The sequence below is a fragment of the Centruroides vittatus genome, unplaced genomic scaffold (genome assembly GCF_030686945.1).
Source record: "Centruroides vittatus isolate TY-2023 unplaced genomic scaffold, ASM3068694v2 contig_559, whole genome shotgun sequence".
In the NCBI taxonomy this organism is placed as follows: domain Eukaryota; kingdom Metazoa; phylum Arthropoda; class Arachnida; order Scorpiones; family Buthidae; genus Centruroides; species Centruroides vittatus.
In genome coordinates, this window is record NW_027122332.1 from 1,644,463 (window position 1) to 1,663,072 (window position 18,610).

The 18,610-nt window shown below is 32.9% G+C and overlaps 1 protein-coding gene and 1 long non-coding RNA gene across 2 annotated transcripts in view; one reads left to right on the top strand and one right to left on the bottom strand.

The window, feature by feature from the left end:
• Positions 1–847, bottom strand: part of LOC136978886 (uncharacterized) — a 79,280-nt gene extending 78,433 nt beyond the window's left edge. The window contains exon 1 of the long non-coding RNA XR_010881299.1: positions 458–847. This is a non-coding gene — a long non-coding RNA (uncharacterized lncRNA). The remainder of the gene's footprint in view (positions 1–457) is intronic.
• Positions 848–4,251: 3,404 nt separating this feature from the next.
• The window catches only part of LOC136978882 (ubiquitin carboxyl-terminal hydrolase 43-like), a 60,696-nt gene continuing 46,337 nt past the window's right edge, over positions 4,252–18,610 (top strand). The window contains exon 1 of the mRNA XM_067274717.1: positions 4,252–5,175. Within this exon, the coding sequence (XP_067130818.1) occupies positions 4,375–5,175 (801 nt within the window). The 5' untranslated portion in view covers positions 4,252–4,374. The remainder of the gene's footprint in view (positions 5,176–18,610) is intronic.

Below are 18,610 nucleotides of genomic sequence, written 5' to 3' on the forward strand. Positions count from 1 at the left end.
TGCTATTTATAACATAATAAATCTAAAAGCATGTTTTGAATACATATGGAAACATAGTTAATCAAATTGGAAGTAAACCATTAAAAATGAATCATCATTGAGCAAAGTTTTAATCTTTATTAATTTAAGTCTGTCTGAAGACCGCCACCATCCCATCATCACGGACCACAGGTTGAGAAATGCTGCTCCAGACTATGCATATTCTTGTTTCAGGTGAGAATGTGTGAAGGCAGAAGTAAACTTTGCAGACCTATGCAAAGACAAAGCTGAGCAGAATCCGAGGGCGTAAAACCTGCTTTAGTCTCAGGCATTCAACTTTGTGAATGCCTGAGACTAAGGAAGTTGAATGCCTAAAATGAATTTTGAGTTTTTTTTTAATAAGGATGATGGAAAGCTCATATGATATACGAAAATCTATTATTATTGAAATGAAATAACAACGCGTACTCTTTTTCACCTTTTGCACTGACATCACTAGATTGGTACTACTGTTGTGTTGTGGTCTTTATAAACATCAACGGCCCTGGAAAATCTGGAATCAAATCTTGCCAGTCAAATAACTCCAGGAATTTTTTGGGGTAGACTGTCCGGATATGTCGAACCATCCCTCAGCACTCGGTTGCCCCATTGTGGGTCTGGCTGAACCTACAATGGGAAAAATAAAAGGGTCCTCTTAGTTTCCCATGGAGAAGAAAGAATTTTAAAAAAAGGATATGTTGACCCTCATCTCTAACATCACACAATGAACAGAAAGAGCTGTCAGGGCAGGAAGAGATAGAATGGAAAAAACTTTCTGTCAAAATCTTTGTTATAAATTATAAGAAAATTACTGAAAGAGTAGAATCAACTTTTCTTCTATAAGTAATATTTCTTTTAGTGAACACAATTGAACACCTCTATTATGTAATCGGCTTATGTGAAGTACATGTTAATGCAAAGTAGATTTGTGATCCTGTAAACAATGGTAGAAATTCAATGAGTTCAGTTAATGCAAAATATCAGTTAATACATAATATGAAGCATGTCATACAACAATTACTACATATATTATGTTGTTTAATACATAATGAGGTTTGTGTGACTTTGTAGAAACTGGAAGCTTCCACAAAGTCACACGAACTGCATCATGACCAAGGGTGTGATTTTTGACTTTAATGTTGACCACAAGATTTGCGACGTCAACAATGAAGCTATATGCAGGAACAGATTTAGAGGATGTGCAGGGTGAAGCTGCACCCCATTCTGGGAGTTTTTCCCAAGTAAAGCTGGGTACTTCAGATAGTAAAAGTTTTGTACAGCATATTGTTTCTGGCATTGATTTCTGGATCCACTATTGGGTATATGCCACACCAATGAGGCTTACTCCAACTTAAAAAATGGCAAGTTTTTCCTTCTATATGGTGAAAACATTTTCCCCTTTTTATTGATGTGTTTCATCATATTAATTATCGGTTCTTGATGGTCGAGATGTTTAAGGCATCAGTGCTTTTTCAAACTTCTTCCACTCTCTGGCACTAAGAGGGCCTTTTTAGCAAGCTCATTACAGGTTCAACCAGGCCCACAAAAGGGCAACCAGAGGGATGGGACCCAATAACCCCAGACGAAAATTTCTTGGGATTCGACCCATCTGAATTCGAACCCGGGTTGTAAAGTACTATTTTTAGTATCTTAGGAAACTGACATTAACTGCGGCCGGTAAAACTTCCGTTAATCTAACGGGTACTTTACGCGGATTCGAAATTAGTTTGCCAGGCCCGGGCTTTTACGCGTGCACCAAAAAGAATTAGTAAGAATAACGACAAATATCAAGTCAAAGTAAAAGTTTCAAATATATTTAATTAGTAAATAGAATTTACTATGTACAGTTGTCTATAATCCAAAACAAAATTTTTTAACGAAAATCAACAAGTTAACCCGACAATAAACTCAGCTACTTAGCTTAACTTAATATTAATTCCCTTTGAAAATTCGACAAATCAAATACTTAGGAACTATGAACAGAATCTCTTACGAACTAAACGTCTATCCGTCACCTCACTATATTAGGAACCTGTTTTCTCAATCTTTTCGCTATTGTCAAATCGTCAATCGAATTCCTCTTTAACACCTTGGATCGCCTAATTCTCAATCTGGACTTCGACCAGGAATCACCTCGCTTTCTTCGGTTGACGTGCTGGTTTTATGCTGTGAGGTGACGTCACAACTCAGCTGGGTTACTCCCCTTATTTACATACTTAGTTTTCTAACATCAAGTTTCTTTCTGGCAGCTTTAATTTTCCGACAAAAGCTTATAAACTGTTTACAAAGTATTTAGCACAATTTTCTGGGATGTTATTACGGTTTAGTAAGTATTTCTTTACTAGTGTGGGGATTCCCCCCTCCATTTTTTTTTTCTCTGCGGACTGTTTATTTCCGCTGGGCAGCGCAAGTGCGCGAGAGGCCTACCAGTGGCCGAGTGCTCTCTGTTGCCGCTCATAGCCGTGGTGACCGGACCCTAAACACTGGGAAGTTCGGTCGTGGGTTTGCGCTGCGACTCGGACAGGCTGGCTGCTAGGAGTTTTCCGGGTTTTCTCCTAGCCAATAACGACTGAATAGGGGCCAGTTCCCCATAAAAGTCCTCCCGGAAGGCACGGTTTCTCGCGCGCACGTTAGGGCCGTGAGATAAACAGCTGGCTCTTCGGTCGCAAAGCGATCATTACACCACCCTTCGGAGGAAAGGCGAATACAAGGCTACAACCTCCATATAAACCAGAGAGGAGACGAATAGAAGTGCGCGAGATTTTTTTTCCTACGGCGCTCGTTCCTTCGTGAGTTGGTTTATCTTCTTTTTTTCGTTACTAATAAAAGAGTGGTGGGGAACCTTCGTCCTAAATAAACATAAGGGCAAGATTCTAGGACCGAATGACGCGGTGGGGAGGGGGGACAAATTGTCGATCCCCCCTGGGGGAGCAAAAAAGTCAAAGAAACCATACCTGTATACGTGCGCGTTCGCGAGATATAGCCCTCGAAAGTTGCGCCTACGTTATGCGGGTTCGCGAGCAAAAAAGCCAGGTCACGTGACCCAATATTTTTTTTACGATTTTACGGGAGTCCCGTCGCTTACCGTTAAAATTGTCTTTAGTAGACGTTTCCCCATTTTTTACTTTGTTCAAGAACTACCGTGAATCGATCACTAGTTTAGCACATGGCGGCGTGTGGTGGCGCCCGTACGAGGTCCGTCGGGCCGCCATGTTCGCTGCCATATAGTCATTTTGGGGGGCCTATATCTCGCTCGTACACCCATGGTTCATTAGACTTTTTTGTTCCTATCAGTATGTTCTACAGTTCTGTTAAAGTCCCAACCGCGTCATTCGGACCTAGAATTGTGCCAACATAAGCCCCAAACAAAATATAATAAAACGAAAAAATAATAATAAAATAATAAATAACGCTCGGACTCGGTTCCTTACAGGGTTTCCAAGAACAGTAGGCTGCCTTGACCTGTCGGCCATCTGGCGTCAGCCTTTGAATCGATAAATATACTATTATAAAATAATCAAATATTGAAAAAATAAAGAATAATTCGTATTTTAATATAAAATATTTTGAAAGAATGATTTTCATTTTTATTCCATTAGTGGATTTATTTTTAAAAAGACAGATATATAAATTAATTACTTTTATTTGCGAGAGATGGCGCCAATTTAGAAGACGCAATACTGGTGGAAAATTTTAACAATTTAAATTCACTTTTTACGTGTTATTATCAAAATTTTATTGTTAATATAAATGTTCTAAATGAAGATTTAAATTATAATTCACGTATATATTTATCTCATAAACTGGCGGACATTATCATAACTGTTATTAAAGCGGAATTAATAATTAAACTTATTCCTCAACGACGAATTACTCGAATAAGAATGAATTAAAATAATAATAACCATTTTTTGAAAATCTCTCAAAATTATTATTATTAAAATAAACATAATTAATCTATTTAACTGCGTCAAAGTAGTAAATACGATTAATCGTAAGACCCGATCAAGGATAAAACACGGCACGTGACAAATATTAAAAAGTTGACAATTTAAACGTAACGCATACATATTCTTAAAAATTAAACAAAGAAATAATAAAATATAAAGAAAAAAGTTTAAAATTTAAGAAATTAAATAATAATAATTAAAAAAAACAAAAACGAAAGAAATACGAGTGGTGCTATCTACCGGCAAATGGAAGAAACAGTAGCGGAGATTGCGCCATCAAATCAGACAGGTGGCGCAATGTTCGGCGCAGGTGGAAATGATAATCAAGACGGAGAGGATGTTGTCGGCGATTCTCTGGGATAATTCTGTTTGTTTCGTTTATTATTCTTTAATATAATACGGCAAGATGACGTCCAACGAAAGACTCGATGTCGGTATGTATAGCGGTGATATAAAAAGTAAAACTTTAGGCCGTATTAAGGGCCATCAACGTAATAATAATAATAATAATAAACCTACGATTGTCAACATTCAACGTTCGATGTTCACCATGAGTTTTCGGAGGAAGGAGAGGAGAAATTCATTAAAAAAGGAAGAAATTAGAAACGAGGAGAACCATCGGCATGTACAGAAACCGAAGAAGGAGCAGATAGGATTTTTTAATCGCCTCATAAGGCAATTATCGAGTACACGCAAGAGCAATACGAAATCGAGGAACAGTTCGGAGATGAAGCAGCACTTTAAATCGGCATCAAATGCCGATATAAGGTCTCAGATATCCTCCATCGATACTACAGAAAATCAAGAGATGTTCAGGAACAGAACACCGGCTGTTTGCGGTATCCATAATCACGGTAACACATGCTTTATGAATGCCATTGTACAGTGCCTGAGTAACACGGATCCCTTGGCAGAGTACCTGGTCATGGACCAGTACAAGGTGGACATGAGAAGGAATAAGGTGCACGGTAAGAAGTACGGCACCAAGGGAGTGGTGACCGAACGCTTGGCCGCCCTCCTGAAGGGCCTGTGGTCCTGTCAGTACGTTCCTGAAATCTCGCAGACTTTTAAGAATTCTGTCGCCAAGTTTGGAAGCCAGTACGAAGGTAGCAATCAGCACGACGCTCAAGAATTCCTTCTGTGGTTGTTGGATAAGGTGCACGAAGATTTGAATACGGCTACTAAAAAGACTTACAAGAAGCCGAAGGTAAGGGAAGTAATTTTTGATAAATTTGGTTTTTTATGGTACACAAATGTTTTAACATTTTATACACATAAACGCAGCAGATTTTGTGGGAGAAAAATAGCAAATTGTTTGTTTTTCTGTCAAATTTCATTTGGAAAATGGTGTTTACGGACAGCGATAAGCAAAGATCTTTGGAATAATCCATAAAATTTATGAAATAAGTGCAAGGTGTAACTAGATATTAAATTCTGAGCTATTCAAGGTATTTAATTTTTAGTATTTGTGTTATTGAGCAATCTATATCATATTTGCATTTTATAGCTATTTTAAATTCCTGTCAATTGAATCACTTATATAAAAACGTGAAAGTTTGAAGCTCAGAGTATAAAATATCACCGAAACCATTCTGTTTGTTTATACAACAAAAATAATTAGAAATTGACTATTATTATCAGGAACAAACATGCATAAGGATCATTTACAAGTTTTATTTTTAACAAAACTAAATTTATTCCACTTTGGAGCAATGTTAAATTACCTTTGTGTAACACAAAACTTGTACTGAACATTTAGGAGAAATACTTGGGGAGGATGGAGTTAAACAGTAATTAAATATAAAAAGTTACGCTAATATTTAAGTTCATTGTAGGAGCACGCCAGTTTTTTCTAGAACTGCATCATTTAAATTGTCAAAAATTTATTTTGTGTGTCTAAATGAATGTATAAAAAGTAAAATTCTTCAGGTTAATTGAATTAATAATTTATTTTCTTGTATGTAGAAGTTTATGCAGATATCATGGAGTGTATTTTTTTTTTAGAGTGAGTGTTTATATGTTTGTAAGTATGCGTAAAAGCAGAGATTATTTATAATTGATCAGTAACAAATTATTTTATTTTATTAAATTATTTGTAAAGTGTGGCTATTATATACAAAATAAGAATGTACAATTATTTCAGAATAATATTTTTTAGAGGAAAATATATATATATTATAGCAAAGGTGTTTAGAATGGCATGAACATTTCTGCTGTTTTGATTTCTTTTCTTTTTTTTTTAATATATGAAAAGAGTAAGAATGAGAGGATGATTATTCAGGACGATGAATTTAATCACTTGTGAAATATTTTGTAAAGACAGGTCAATTTTTTAGAATGGACTTTTTAGAAGTCATAAAATATGTTTAGAAACAAGAGGAAGAGTTACCAAGATAATGGATTATTTGTAAAAATTATTATTATTATAATGATGATGAAATGATCTGTGAATTTTCTACAAGTAAAAAAAAAACCATTTTATCTATTAAAAAAAGCATGCATAAGAGGATGATTGAGATGTTTTAGTTAATTTGTTATGTACGTTGCTGTTATAAGAAACATGAAAATTGTTTAGAATGGTATTTTTAGATGCCAAAAAAATATTCCTTTTTAGTGTAATTTAAAATAGAGAAGAAGTTGTTCGAGATTTATTATTTGTAAAGTAATTTTTAGAAGTAAAAACTCATTTTATGTACTTAAAAATGTGTTCAAGAAGGAAAGATCTCTGCAACACCATGAATGAATTACAGGCAAAAAGAAATGTTCAGGTATTTAGAATCACGTGAGCATTTTTGCTATGTGATTTTTTTTTTGTTTTTTCGATTGTCAAAAGTCATCGAAAAATTACCATTGCAATATCAGTTTCCGCTGTCGTCTTTTGTCAAACACCGGATGTAGCAGACGTCACCGCTGACGTCGACTCTCCATCAGACGGCACATCTCGTATACCATTGTGTTTCGACAGGATAAATGACATCACATATACATGCACGGGATTCGTACGTCACATTCAAAGGCTGCGCGCTGTTTTCTATTTTTTTTTTTTTTTCCTCTTTTTTTCCGCGCCAGAATACAGAACGTAGCCATTTTTATTGTCGTTTCCACTATCCTGCGTGACCTAAAAATATATAAACACATACACACATAAGTCACGTGATGCTAGGGAATGTCATTTAGTTTTATTGGCTTGTTTTCGTTAAAATATTCGAATTTCGCAATCCTCTTAATTCTTATCTCCATTTCCCCCCCTCTTCCTTTACGATCGGTAGCAAGGCCACTCGGCAATCGTTGGTGTAGCGTGTTTGATTAACCTTTATCGTAACGTTATAGGCGTTTGCAGGGATGCATCGTCAATTTACGTGTTAAATCAGTTAAAGGATTATCCAAAATATGTGTTTGTACGGCTTCCTAGGCGTAACCGGCGTAAACTCCGTTACGCTTCCTTGCAACCCGCCGCTCCTAACTTAATACATTAAAACGCGCCGCCATCTTGCTTATTTAAATTTGTAATTTTTTTTCTGAATTGATTACTTGTTATATTTATATCGACTTTAAGGATATTTTTAAATGTAAGGATTATATTTTAAGGCTGAAGAATGTTACGGCTGCTGGAGATTTTTTTCTTTCCTATTTATTATCCTGTAATAAAATGCAAGAGGCCAACTTCTTTTAAAAGAGCCATTAAGAGCTTAACAAGATTGCATTTTATTTATTTTTTTATTATCTCGTACCTTTCTAGCATTGACATCATTTTATGTTTCAACAGTAGATAATTAATGGGTACGTGTAAAGGTGTTGTCAATGGTGCTGCGATGGATTATTTTTAGTCGAATTCGATTTGATTGAACTGACAATAAGTGGTAGAGGTGAATGTTATTTAGGTCAGGTGAAGTTTTTGTTGTAAAATAACTGTCGTGCAGCGTTACAAAATCCCTAATGAGATACATTCTAGTGGATCTTTAATGCCGTTTTGTTTATTTTTATTTGGTTTTTTTCCGGTTTTGCGTGAATTAAATGTCCGAAAATTAAATTAATTTTGTTTTCTTTTTCTTTTTTAAAGTCAGGGAAGCTTAAAGACGAGTATTTCAGCATAACTTTTTATTAATTCTCCCAAATTAGGATAAAATATCAGCATTTCTACAAGACATTTTAACCAAAAAATACCTTATTATTCGAAGAAGAATGTTAAAATGAGTAAAAGTTAATTCTACGGTTGGGTAAATTAGAGAATATTTTGAGAGACTGATCATCGAATGCTAATTATTCGTAAATGAATTCTCTGCATTCTTCCTTATTGCAGCCTACTTGCATTAAAAGCTTCGTGTAGTGTTTAATGTAAATAGGTTATAACCAGGAAGAGGATTGCTATGGTTAAAGAGACGAAGGAATTGCTCGCATCTAATAACAATCTACAGAGTTAATTAAATGGATCAGTGTAAGGCATTGTCTGAAGACTTGTTTGAGCAGTTTAACTCGCTTTTTTGGTCCCGGTCGACCCTTATCAGGCTTTTACACGAACATCGTGCCATCACGTTTGTGTGGACGGTAAAGTTTTCTATCCCCTGTTACGCGTGGTTCGACCGTATTCCACTTACTATATATTGTTCGTTATCTAGTTTCGAGGATATTCACTTTTTATGTACGGAGTTCTCGCTTTACGACCGCTCCTACAAGTGTAAATCTTCTGTTACTGCCGTGTTTTTTTTTCCTTGGTCGTTACTATATTTGGTATTATACAGGGTGGGCCAAAAGTAGTCAGCACATAAGGGAGGACATCTGCGTGAGTGATTATTTATCGTTTGTACCTTTAAATACAGTAAAACCTGTCCAAAACGGAACTTGTCTGAACGGAAAAGTATTCGGAACGGAGCGATTTTATTTGTTAAAAAACCTGTTTAAAACGGAAACCTGCCAAACCAGGAAAAATATTTGGTACCGTGCGATTTACACAAGTTTTACTGTATTTACTTTCTATGTATTGATTGTCTTCTGTTTACCTACTTTTGGCCCACCCTGTATAATTAAAATTATTTGGAGGAACGTAATTTTAGTTCACGACTGTTAGCTTTTATAAGTATATCTTCGCTTTACGACCGCTTTTACAAGTATAAATCTTTTGTTACTGTCGTGGTTTTTTTTTTCTTTTCTTGGTCGTTACTATGTTTGGTATTATACAGGGTGATCCAAAATTAAACATATATTAGCTAGCGTATAAGGGAGAGAATAATCAGGGATGCCGTCTGTGCGATTAAATACAACTGTCTGTATCTTTATATACAGGAAAACTTGTCTAACACGGAACCCGAATAATACGGAAATCTGCCTAAACGGAAAAAAAAACATTCGGAACGAATCGATTTTCTGTTGAAAATGGAAACCTGCTAAACCGGGAGAAATATTCGATACCGTGCCGTCCGGCTTACACAGATTTTACTATACTTATTTTCTACATACTATATGCTGACTAGCTTCTAACTGTCTACCTACTTTTGGCCCACTCCGTATAATTATAAATATTTGCAGGAAAGTAATTTTCCTTCACGACTGAGCTTCCACAAATATGTCTTCGCTTTACGACGGCTCTTCAAGAACCGATTAGTGCGTAAAATCGGGGTCTAATTTACATATTTTTAACGAATAAAATCATTTCTTTTTACATATCCTTTTCCCGAAAACTGCGAATATATTATTTGAAAATTCTCCTATTTACAGTTATAGAAATGGATACGTCTTTGCTGTATCACTGGACCATACTTTCTAATGTAAATAAATTGATTTTAGCCATTTATTTACTCTTTTTCTAAACAGAAAAAATAAATATGTAATATCCGGGATTATGTATTTATTTTTCCGCTTCACTGGGATCTTCGGGACGTCTTAAAATATTTAAATTTTCTTTGATTGACTGTACAGCCGGGATTTTAAAAAAGTATGACACCTACAAACAAATTTCGAAAATGAATCATTTATTTGTAGGTTTTGTCAATGATATAAATATAAAAACGGCTCAAAACTATACTCAGATTAATGCCAAAGGCGTGGGTTCGGATCCCAATCCAAAATATTTTAAGCTATTTTTTATTTTATATATTTACTATGGTTGAAATTGTTAATAAAAGAAATAAGTTAATGTGCTGAAGATATGGGTTCGGACCTCAGTTAACATGTATTTTTTCAATTTTAATTTGAAAATGATTTTTTATAAGCCTTTTTCCATGAAGGACTGAGATCCGAACCCACATCTTCAGCATATTAACTTTTTAGATTTCACACGTATAGGCAATATATATATAAATTCTAGTACATAATTACAATTTATTATTATTATTATTAACGGTTTTTCGTTGTGTAATATCCTTTATTACATCTTTATATTTTAAATAATACGGCTGAATTTCGTTATAACGAATCTCGTAATAAGGAACATTCAGATCTTTCTCGACCCAATCCCCATAGGGACCCATAAGAAAATTTTTCAGTTGCACTAACATATTTATAACGAAGTTTCAAAGTTTAACGTGCTTTTCTGTCGGTTCCACATTAATAGAATTCCTGCAATTTCTTTGCTGCTTCAGCTGGTAAATTGTACCCAAGGGAGAGGAGAGGGTTCGAGCTCGGAAGTAACTAATGAGTTCCAGGTGTACTCACGTGGGTGCACTAACCTCAACGTGAGCCAAAAGTTATCACAGACACAGGTGGATGAAACAGCTGGTAATTGGTCGCAGGTTCGCACCTGACCAATGGGCTGGGCACGTGGAGTTTTTTTCGTGTTCTCAAGAGGGGCATCTTACTCCATCAATCCTGTCCTATCCATATACACAGGTTTAAGGACTGCATCGCATCTTTCGTGTATGGACCACATGTTTAAACTTCAAATTATCATGCGTGTACACTTTTCATTAATGCAAACGAGGTTACATTATAGTGTAATTCTGCATTTAATTACTGAAGGGGGAGCAATCCTGATAATCCTTATTTATTCACTTAAAATGCTTTATATTTTATGCAAAGTAATTCGAATAATTAACTTCTCAGCAATTTTAAGCCATCCTACATGAGTCATGTTATATAACTCCACGATCCTTGACAACCTCATCTTCCAGGGAAACAAAAGAAAATCTATTTGATCGATCGAACAGGATCGAATGTCACAACTGTCGAAGTTGCTCGTGCTGTTTGAGTTTGATCAAAGTCCAATATACATGCTCCTTATCTTTCACCTTTATAGTTTCTGCTGTAGGAGATTTAAAGTTTATTTTCTAAACTAAAGAAGCTATAAAATTTTATTTTCATCGAAAGAATTTTATAGTTTAACATAAACTGGAGTATTTTATCAGTAAGAAATTTCTGTTAAAATTGGTGAGTTTCCATGACTATTTTTAAATTATTCAGAATTTTTATGTATTTGTTTTATTTATTTATTATTTGTTCTTAAAATTTTATATGCTGTAAGACGATATTTTTGTAATTTATAGAAAATTGTAAATTCGGTATCTCAATTTTCGTACGATTTAATTTGCTGATACTGCTGTAAAAATGCCAAGTAATTTCACAATTTTTGCACTTAAAGTGTCGAAATTCATCTTAAATAATAAATTTATATGTTTTAAATACTTTATTGCTCTTTAAATAATCGTGATTAAACATTGCAGTGTTTGCAGATTGATGGATTGAATTCACATCTCACTGAATGATGCCAATGCCAATGCCACTCACAGCCCGAATTCCTTATTATTAAACGTTTTATTAGCTTATTAATTATTATAATAAAATAATTGCCACTAATTTACAATAAATTTAGAAATTATTGCGCTATTTTTGTTTTTTTTTTGCAAATCTCCGTTTCATATGTATGTTTCTTAGGTAAAGGGTTTAACGTCAACACTCCTAAATTCTACCCCTCTTAAGCCCGATTTTTTGTGTTTTGCAGTTATATTATTGCAAATACTAGGGTATATAAATGTTACTAACACCATTGTTTTTATCACCGTTTCCCTACCCTACCTCACCAATTTTCAAGAAAGGGAATTTGGTGAATTCCCTTTCCTGAAAAGCCCGAGCAACGCCGAGTACACGCATGTAGTTGTAGATATAAATCAATTAAAATCGAATTTCGTAATGAATAATGGATTTTATGGAAGGTAAACATTATCTGGTTTAATTAAGAGACATTTAGGAAAGGTTAAAGTTCATTTATCATCGTATATATTAGTGTAATACGTAATAAATTCTTCCAGAAGCTCAAAAGACAGCTCGCATCAATTTTTCGGTTGCGTATTCTATAAATAGTTAAGTGACTTGAAAAACTTATCACATTCTTTACGTTGATTGGACGAAAGCGAAATATACGTAGAGGTAGGCGTGTTTATGTGAGTTGATATAATAATGCTATTGGATTAATGTCTTCAGCGTGTGCTATATCTATATAACTTAGAGGTACAAAAATAAATAAGGCGTGAATATAATTCAACTCTGTTGTAGATATGAATTTAATAAAATAATATGCTATATGAATAAGAGGCATACATAGTTCTTATCAGGTGTTCGAAAATACAAAGACACTATTCAAATTGCGCGAAAATATCACTCCAGATTACGATACTTTTTTTCTTTGTTTTTAAAGTTAGCATCAGTGTGAGATTAGATTATTTAAGCAGAGAAGAGAGAGGACGACACTTAAATCATAAACCAATCGCGAGTAATTAGTAAACACATACATGACATCACACTCTCACTACTAATAACACCAATATGAACATTGGTACTCAATATAATGCAATAATCTTAAACAAAAGCACACAACAATATTCGCACTCACACCCAAGTATAAAATTTAAAGAAGGATGCTTATAGGGGTGGTTGGTGATATTGGGGATCACCAAAACTAGTTATATTGTAATTATAGGGTTAATTGGAAAAAAAAAAGTAATAAATATATAATCTAATGTACTCACAAAAAAAGCTATACTATCCTAAAAGTCGAGCAATTATACGATGACAGGTATGACTCATGAAATCACTTTGCCCAATCAGCTATTCATAAACACATAACTGGCAACATATTATAAAAACCATAAACCCGCCACATAAGATTTAAAGAAGGAGATGTGAGGCTCTTATGAGAGGGGTGATGGGATATTATACATATTTACAGAAAATATGTAGTATTTACTATATCACTTAATTAGTTCATACAGTTACAATATTTATGTTATGTCTATGAGTATTGAAATATTGGAAACTGTAACAAATAGGCAGATTACATCTCAATTACATGTATTCAATACTACACTAATAACCCCCTCCTTCACGTCTTATAATAATAGTAATAGAACTACTTGATTTAGTAAGTCCAATAATAGAGAATTATTCCTCAGTGACCTAATATTCGCTCTATACTGCCTATACTAAATCAAAATTAAATAGGATTATTAAACAAAAAATGGTATGAGTATTCTAATTTAATTTGAATAATGAGTAATAAATATGTCAATTGATATAAAACGATTTACTAATAACTAATCTAATAATAAATCTGATATAAAAAGTTTCTGAATTTTCTTTATTACGATTATAACACAATAGAGCAATTTATCATCCTTTTATATTATTAATTTATATTCACACAAACCATGTCCATTGCTAAACAAACACTATATTAGAATCGATGTGCTAATTAATTTCTATCTTCTATAAATAAAATTTAAATATAAGTTATGTTTTAATTAACTCCTTCTCCTTCTGGAATTTAAATTATTAAATATCTTATTCAGAGCAAGTTACCATCAGAATAATAGGTAATTGAGAAATTAAAAGTTAATTATATTGGACATATTTCAAACTTATAGAGAACATTAGATAAAGGTAAAACCCGTCAATGCTATATATTGAATTGTATTTACTTCAACTATCGTATATATCTATTATTTTTAAACAATGGATTGTTGAAATATAAAATCAGTTCAAGAGATCTTAGTCTATGATATTATTATAATGGAAAAAACAATCTTTAATTGTTGGCCTAAGAAACTATAATTATAAAAAACTTTTTAGAGTAGATTTTGTATAAAATTAAACGATTTTTATGCTTCTTTCGTGAAAATAGTTGAACCGTATCTTGGAAAATAATCAACGCTATCAAATAAATATTGTTTGAATTACACATGTTGTGACTTAAAAAACACAATATTAAATATTTTCTCCAATAGACATATTTAATTACTAATATTATAGAACTGTATTTATTTTATATCAAGGCAAAAATTTAATTTTATTATGAAGGTTTATGTTCATGTAAACATTCAATTAAAATTAGGGTACATTTCTTACATCTATAATAAGATAAATATAAAAGAATAAATTTCACTAAATGGAATATGAATTTTAAAATATAAACAAATTATTGTAGAAATAATAGTACTCACAAGTTACTCATCCTATATTATATATTACAATTCTTATTTTAACACACTCGAGAATGGTATTCCAAAAAATTTATATTTATATTGCAATTATTTTATTAATCTTACAATACAATTAACAATCATCAAAATTGAGCACACTTTTTATGACATCAAGATAGTTAGATAGACATTATTACCTAAAAAAAATACAAAATAAAGATAAATGTAGAAATAATATAAAATCACAAAGAATGTAATATCACACTTCAAGAAGAAAAGTGTCAACAACAGATCAATCATAAAATACAGTAATTTAATCAAAAATTAACACGCACTCTCGTAATAACTCTACTTACCTAATAGATAAATCAATCAACAAATAAACAAATTGTACGGAGACGTATAAGACTATTATAGTCATTCACGCGTAGAGAGATTATAAACAAGCAACATACGGGAAGGATTGGTTTTTTCAGCTCAGCAGCACGCAATACGAAATGATTACATAAAAAGTCAAGACAGAATTAACTTTACCTATTATCACACCGAAAGGAGTTAATAATTTAATCTAATACACATATATTATTACTAACATATACTTAACATGTAAATGGAAGATACTACAATCTATTCCTATAAAAATTACAGCATTCTGAACATATACTAATTATCAAAACAAGCATATTATTATACCACAAGAAAAATATCTCGAATCTATACTTTTCAACGAATAATCTATCGACAGTAATACTAACGTAATGAACTTACTTGCCTCTAATATTATCATAGAAATTCATCGATATTCCATTATAAACATGCTACACAATACTAATTATTAAATACAGCGAGAATAGAGTGGGTTGTCATCACCACCACAAATAATAGGGAGATGGGATAAACTAATAATACGAATATACTTAATTGTAAATAATTAGTGGATTCCATACGTTAATTATATACTTGCTGCAGAGCAAATTCGCATACAAAGTATTCACAGTATACTAGAATACACTATCTCATTTTATTTTTGTTCTATATAATTATAGGTATAAAATTCGTGGGTAACTGTGTTCCTTTCTCAATTTTCGCCCATTGTTATTACAAAAATAAGTAATCAACCAAGGAGAAGAGTTAAAATAATATTGATTGATAGCGGATTACTCAAATATTTTATTCGAGTGCACAACAGGTGAACACTGCAAGGATATATCACGAGTTCCTTAATTCAATTCATTAAAGCAAGAATATAAATTATATGGTAGGGACGAATAATGCAACGCATAGAAAGATCAGCTGAATTCAAAACTATAATTTCTGTACTTTCACCGAGAGGAGAGATGTACAAAATAAATACAGACAAGATAAATAATAAACCTATATAACATCTATAGGTGCATCTGAGAGCTAAGTGTTACACGAAGGGACCAGTTGGTCGAACAGTATGATTTATGATTCTTATTTATTAAAAGCTGACATCAGACGAGTGACATGCGCATTAATAAATTAATGTATTAATCGGCAAACTCCCCGCCCGCATCATAAAAAAACTTTGATAAGAGAGACATTCGAAGATATAAAGTTACAACTTAAGCCTACATATTATGATCATTAAGTACATAAATATAGAGTCATTTCAGAAGCGTAATATGAACAAGCTTATAAGCTTACTTTTGTACTATCTGTTATTGTATATAATGCTGAGGAGAGTAGAAACTTTCATGTACAATTTAATCTTGAGATAAACAATTTCGGGAATAATAATTTAAATTACATTCTTGGTAAAAATGTTTAACAGAAATTTTTTAAATGGGAAACCAGGTATTTTTTTCATCATATATTTCAGTGTACTACTGTAGTAATGCTGGAGAGTACACCTGTACACTGGTAACACGTGCTCTTTGCGTGCCTTGCGTAATATTGGTCGAGTGGCACTCGCTTCTTCGTTCGTAATAAGTCACGTACGGGATTGAATTGCACGCGCTTAGAACCGCCAAATCTGTCATATGGGGCCTTAATAATCAACAGGTGGCCCTATATATGTTAATAGACTCGATTTTTTACGTGTTTTCAGCCTAAACTTTGCTCCGATCTCTTAATTTTCTGGCACGCAAAGCGACGATAATGCTATTTGTCTGGAAGGAATTAAGTTGCTGGGAACCCAATTGATGATGTGATAAAGAACGCGAAAGTGAGGGTGTAACAAAAGTTTCGATTTGTTTATCAAAAAACGTCTCTAAGATGTTTCCACTCTCTCCCTCCCCCAAAATTGGAATGATTTGTCTGATTCTACTATTTGTTTTAATATTTATGTGGGTGCACTCGGTCCATAATCCATGCCTAGCTTCAAACGTGGCCCGGTTTGTGTCGGTCTTTACGTTGAACTAAGCTGTGAAAGTTGGGAACAGTGCCATGTAGATGATCGGCAAGGCATTTGCCATCGGGTTTTTGTTGAGTGGAACTTGAATAAACACGGGAGTTTTAATTAGCTTAATTAATAAATTAAACGGTGTATTAATTAATTAATTACTTTTTTTTAAATTATTTTGGACATCAAAAATTATTTCGTTTTCTACATTCCTTGCCGTTTTGGATTTTACACGAAAGTGAAATTGCAAATCCGTCAGTGGGATGATTGGCCATTGGCTTTTTGTTCAAACGGACTTGCTTATACACTTCAATTCTATTGTAACTATTGGATATTGAATAAACTTATGAGAGTTTATTAACTATATATATAAACTCTTTATGGACAATCCAACATTTTGTTCTAATCTCTCGATTTTTTGCCGTGAGAATACAATGTGATGCAGTTCTTAGAGTTGAGTGAAGTGTCTGACATAGTTTGGTTTGATGACTTGATGAGGAAAGAGAGAAGGAATAAAACAGCTCGATAACAATATATTATGTTAATATATAAATATCTGCAGGTATATTACAATAATAACTTCTCTTACATAATCTTCTGTTATCAAACACAGACACAATATACATTAACAATGACTAATAATATACAGAGGATATAATAAACTAGCCAATAAGTAAAGAGTATTAAATCGTTTAGATAACGTTCGTGAAATCACAGATCAATATGAGAGTTTGGATCGGCTTTAACGAGATTAATATAATAGACAGCTTACATATTATCTATATATCCTCATAACTTATATTAAAAATAACTATTTGATTTAATTATTATTTCCACTCATAAGAACTATTATTTGTTTTTATTCTTTTTTTTGTATTAGGTTTCTGAGTCATTTGAGCCAGGTTCGGTGGTTATTTTCCATTATACAACAAGATCCATAAACGGAGTATTATAGATATTATACTATATTTGAAAAGCTCTCTTTGAACTTACCTCGATCGTGTTGTAAGAAATTATAAATTATATGTTTAAGGATCTAATACTGAGTGTGTATATTGGAGATTACCTATAATAACAAAATGTTTCCATTAAAAATAATCTGATAATTGAGAAAGATGAAGTACGACATTATAAGGAGGTATTAACAGTTCTTAAAACCCCTAATTTTACGAACCAATATAAGTTATTGATTACGAACAAAACACGCGCGATAATTACTTGTATATAATGAGGTGTGATCAGTTTTGCGAGAGAAGGGTCTTCACATGTCACTGTAATGTTAACCCGTACTTTGCAATAAGATATACCACTTGCAAGATCAAAGATTACTTTTATAAAGTAGAGGTTACTGTATTTTAATTATATGATTGTTCTTTATAAACTTAAAATTAAGCATGGAATAAAGATTTGGAAATAGTATTTTTACACGTTCACAGTTAACTTTCGTTGGAGCAAATGAAAGGTAGGTATGGTCAGAATTATTCTACAGCACTATCAGAAATATTTTTTTGTGTTTTCGTAAATGTTTACGACCTTAGGTTTTGATTTTTCTATTGTTTTGTCTGTAGTTTTTTTTACTTTTTGTATATATAAGATTGTAGGGTATCGCAATCTCTTTAAAATAAATTACGTGTTTAAAAACTTATCCACTCTTCCGTATCAAGAATCCGTCTGGATGCTATTAATTGGACATGGCCCTCTTCTACCAATCATCCGACCGTTGATAAATGACTTGATCATTAACGATGATTAATTGGCTATTCAGTCAAAGTTAGATACTATAATGGGGACCGCAAGTTCGACTTGTAACACGTATTATCAGTAAACTAATATTCTATACATTTGTCTGTTATTGTTTTCATGTCAGTTACGAC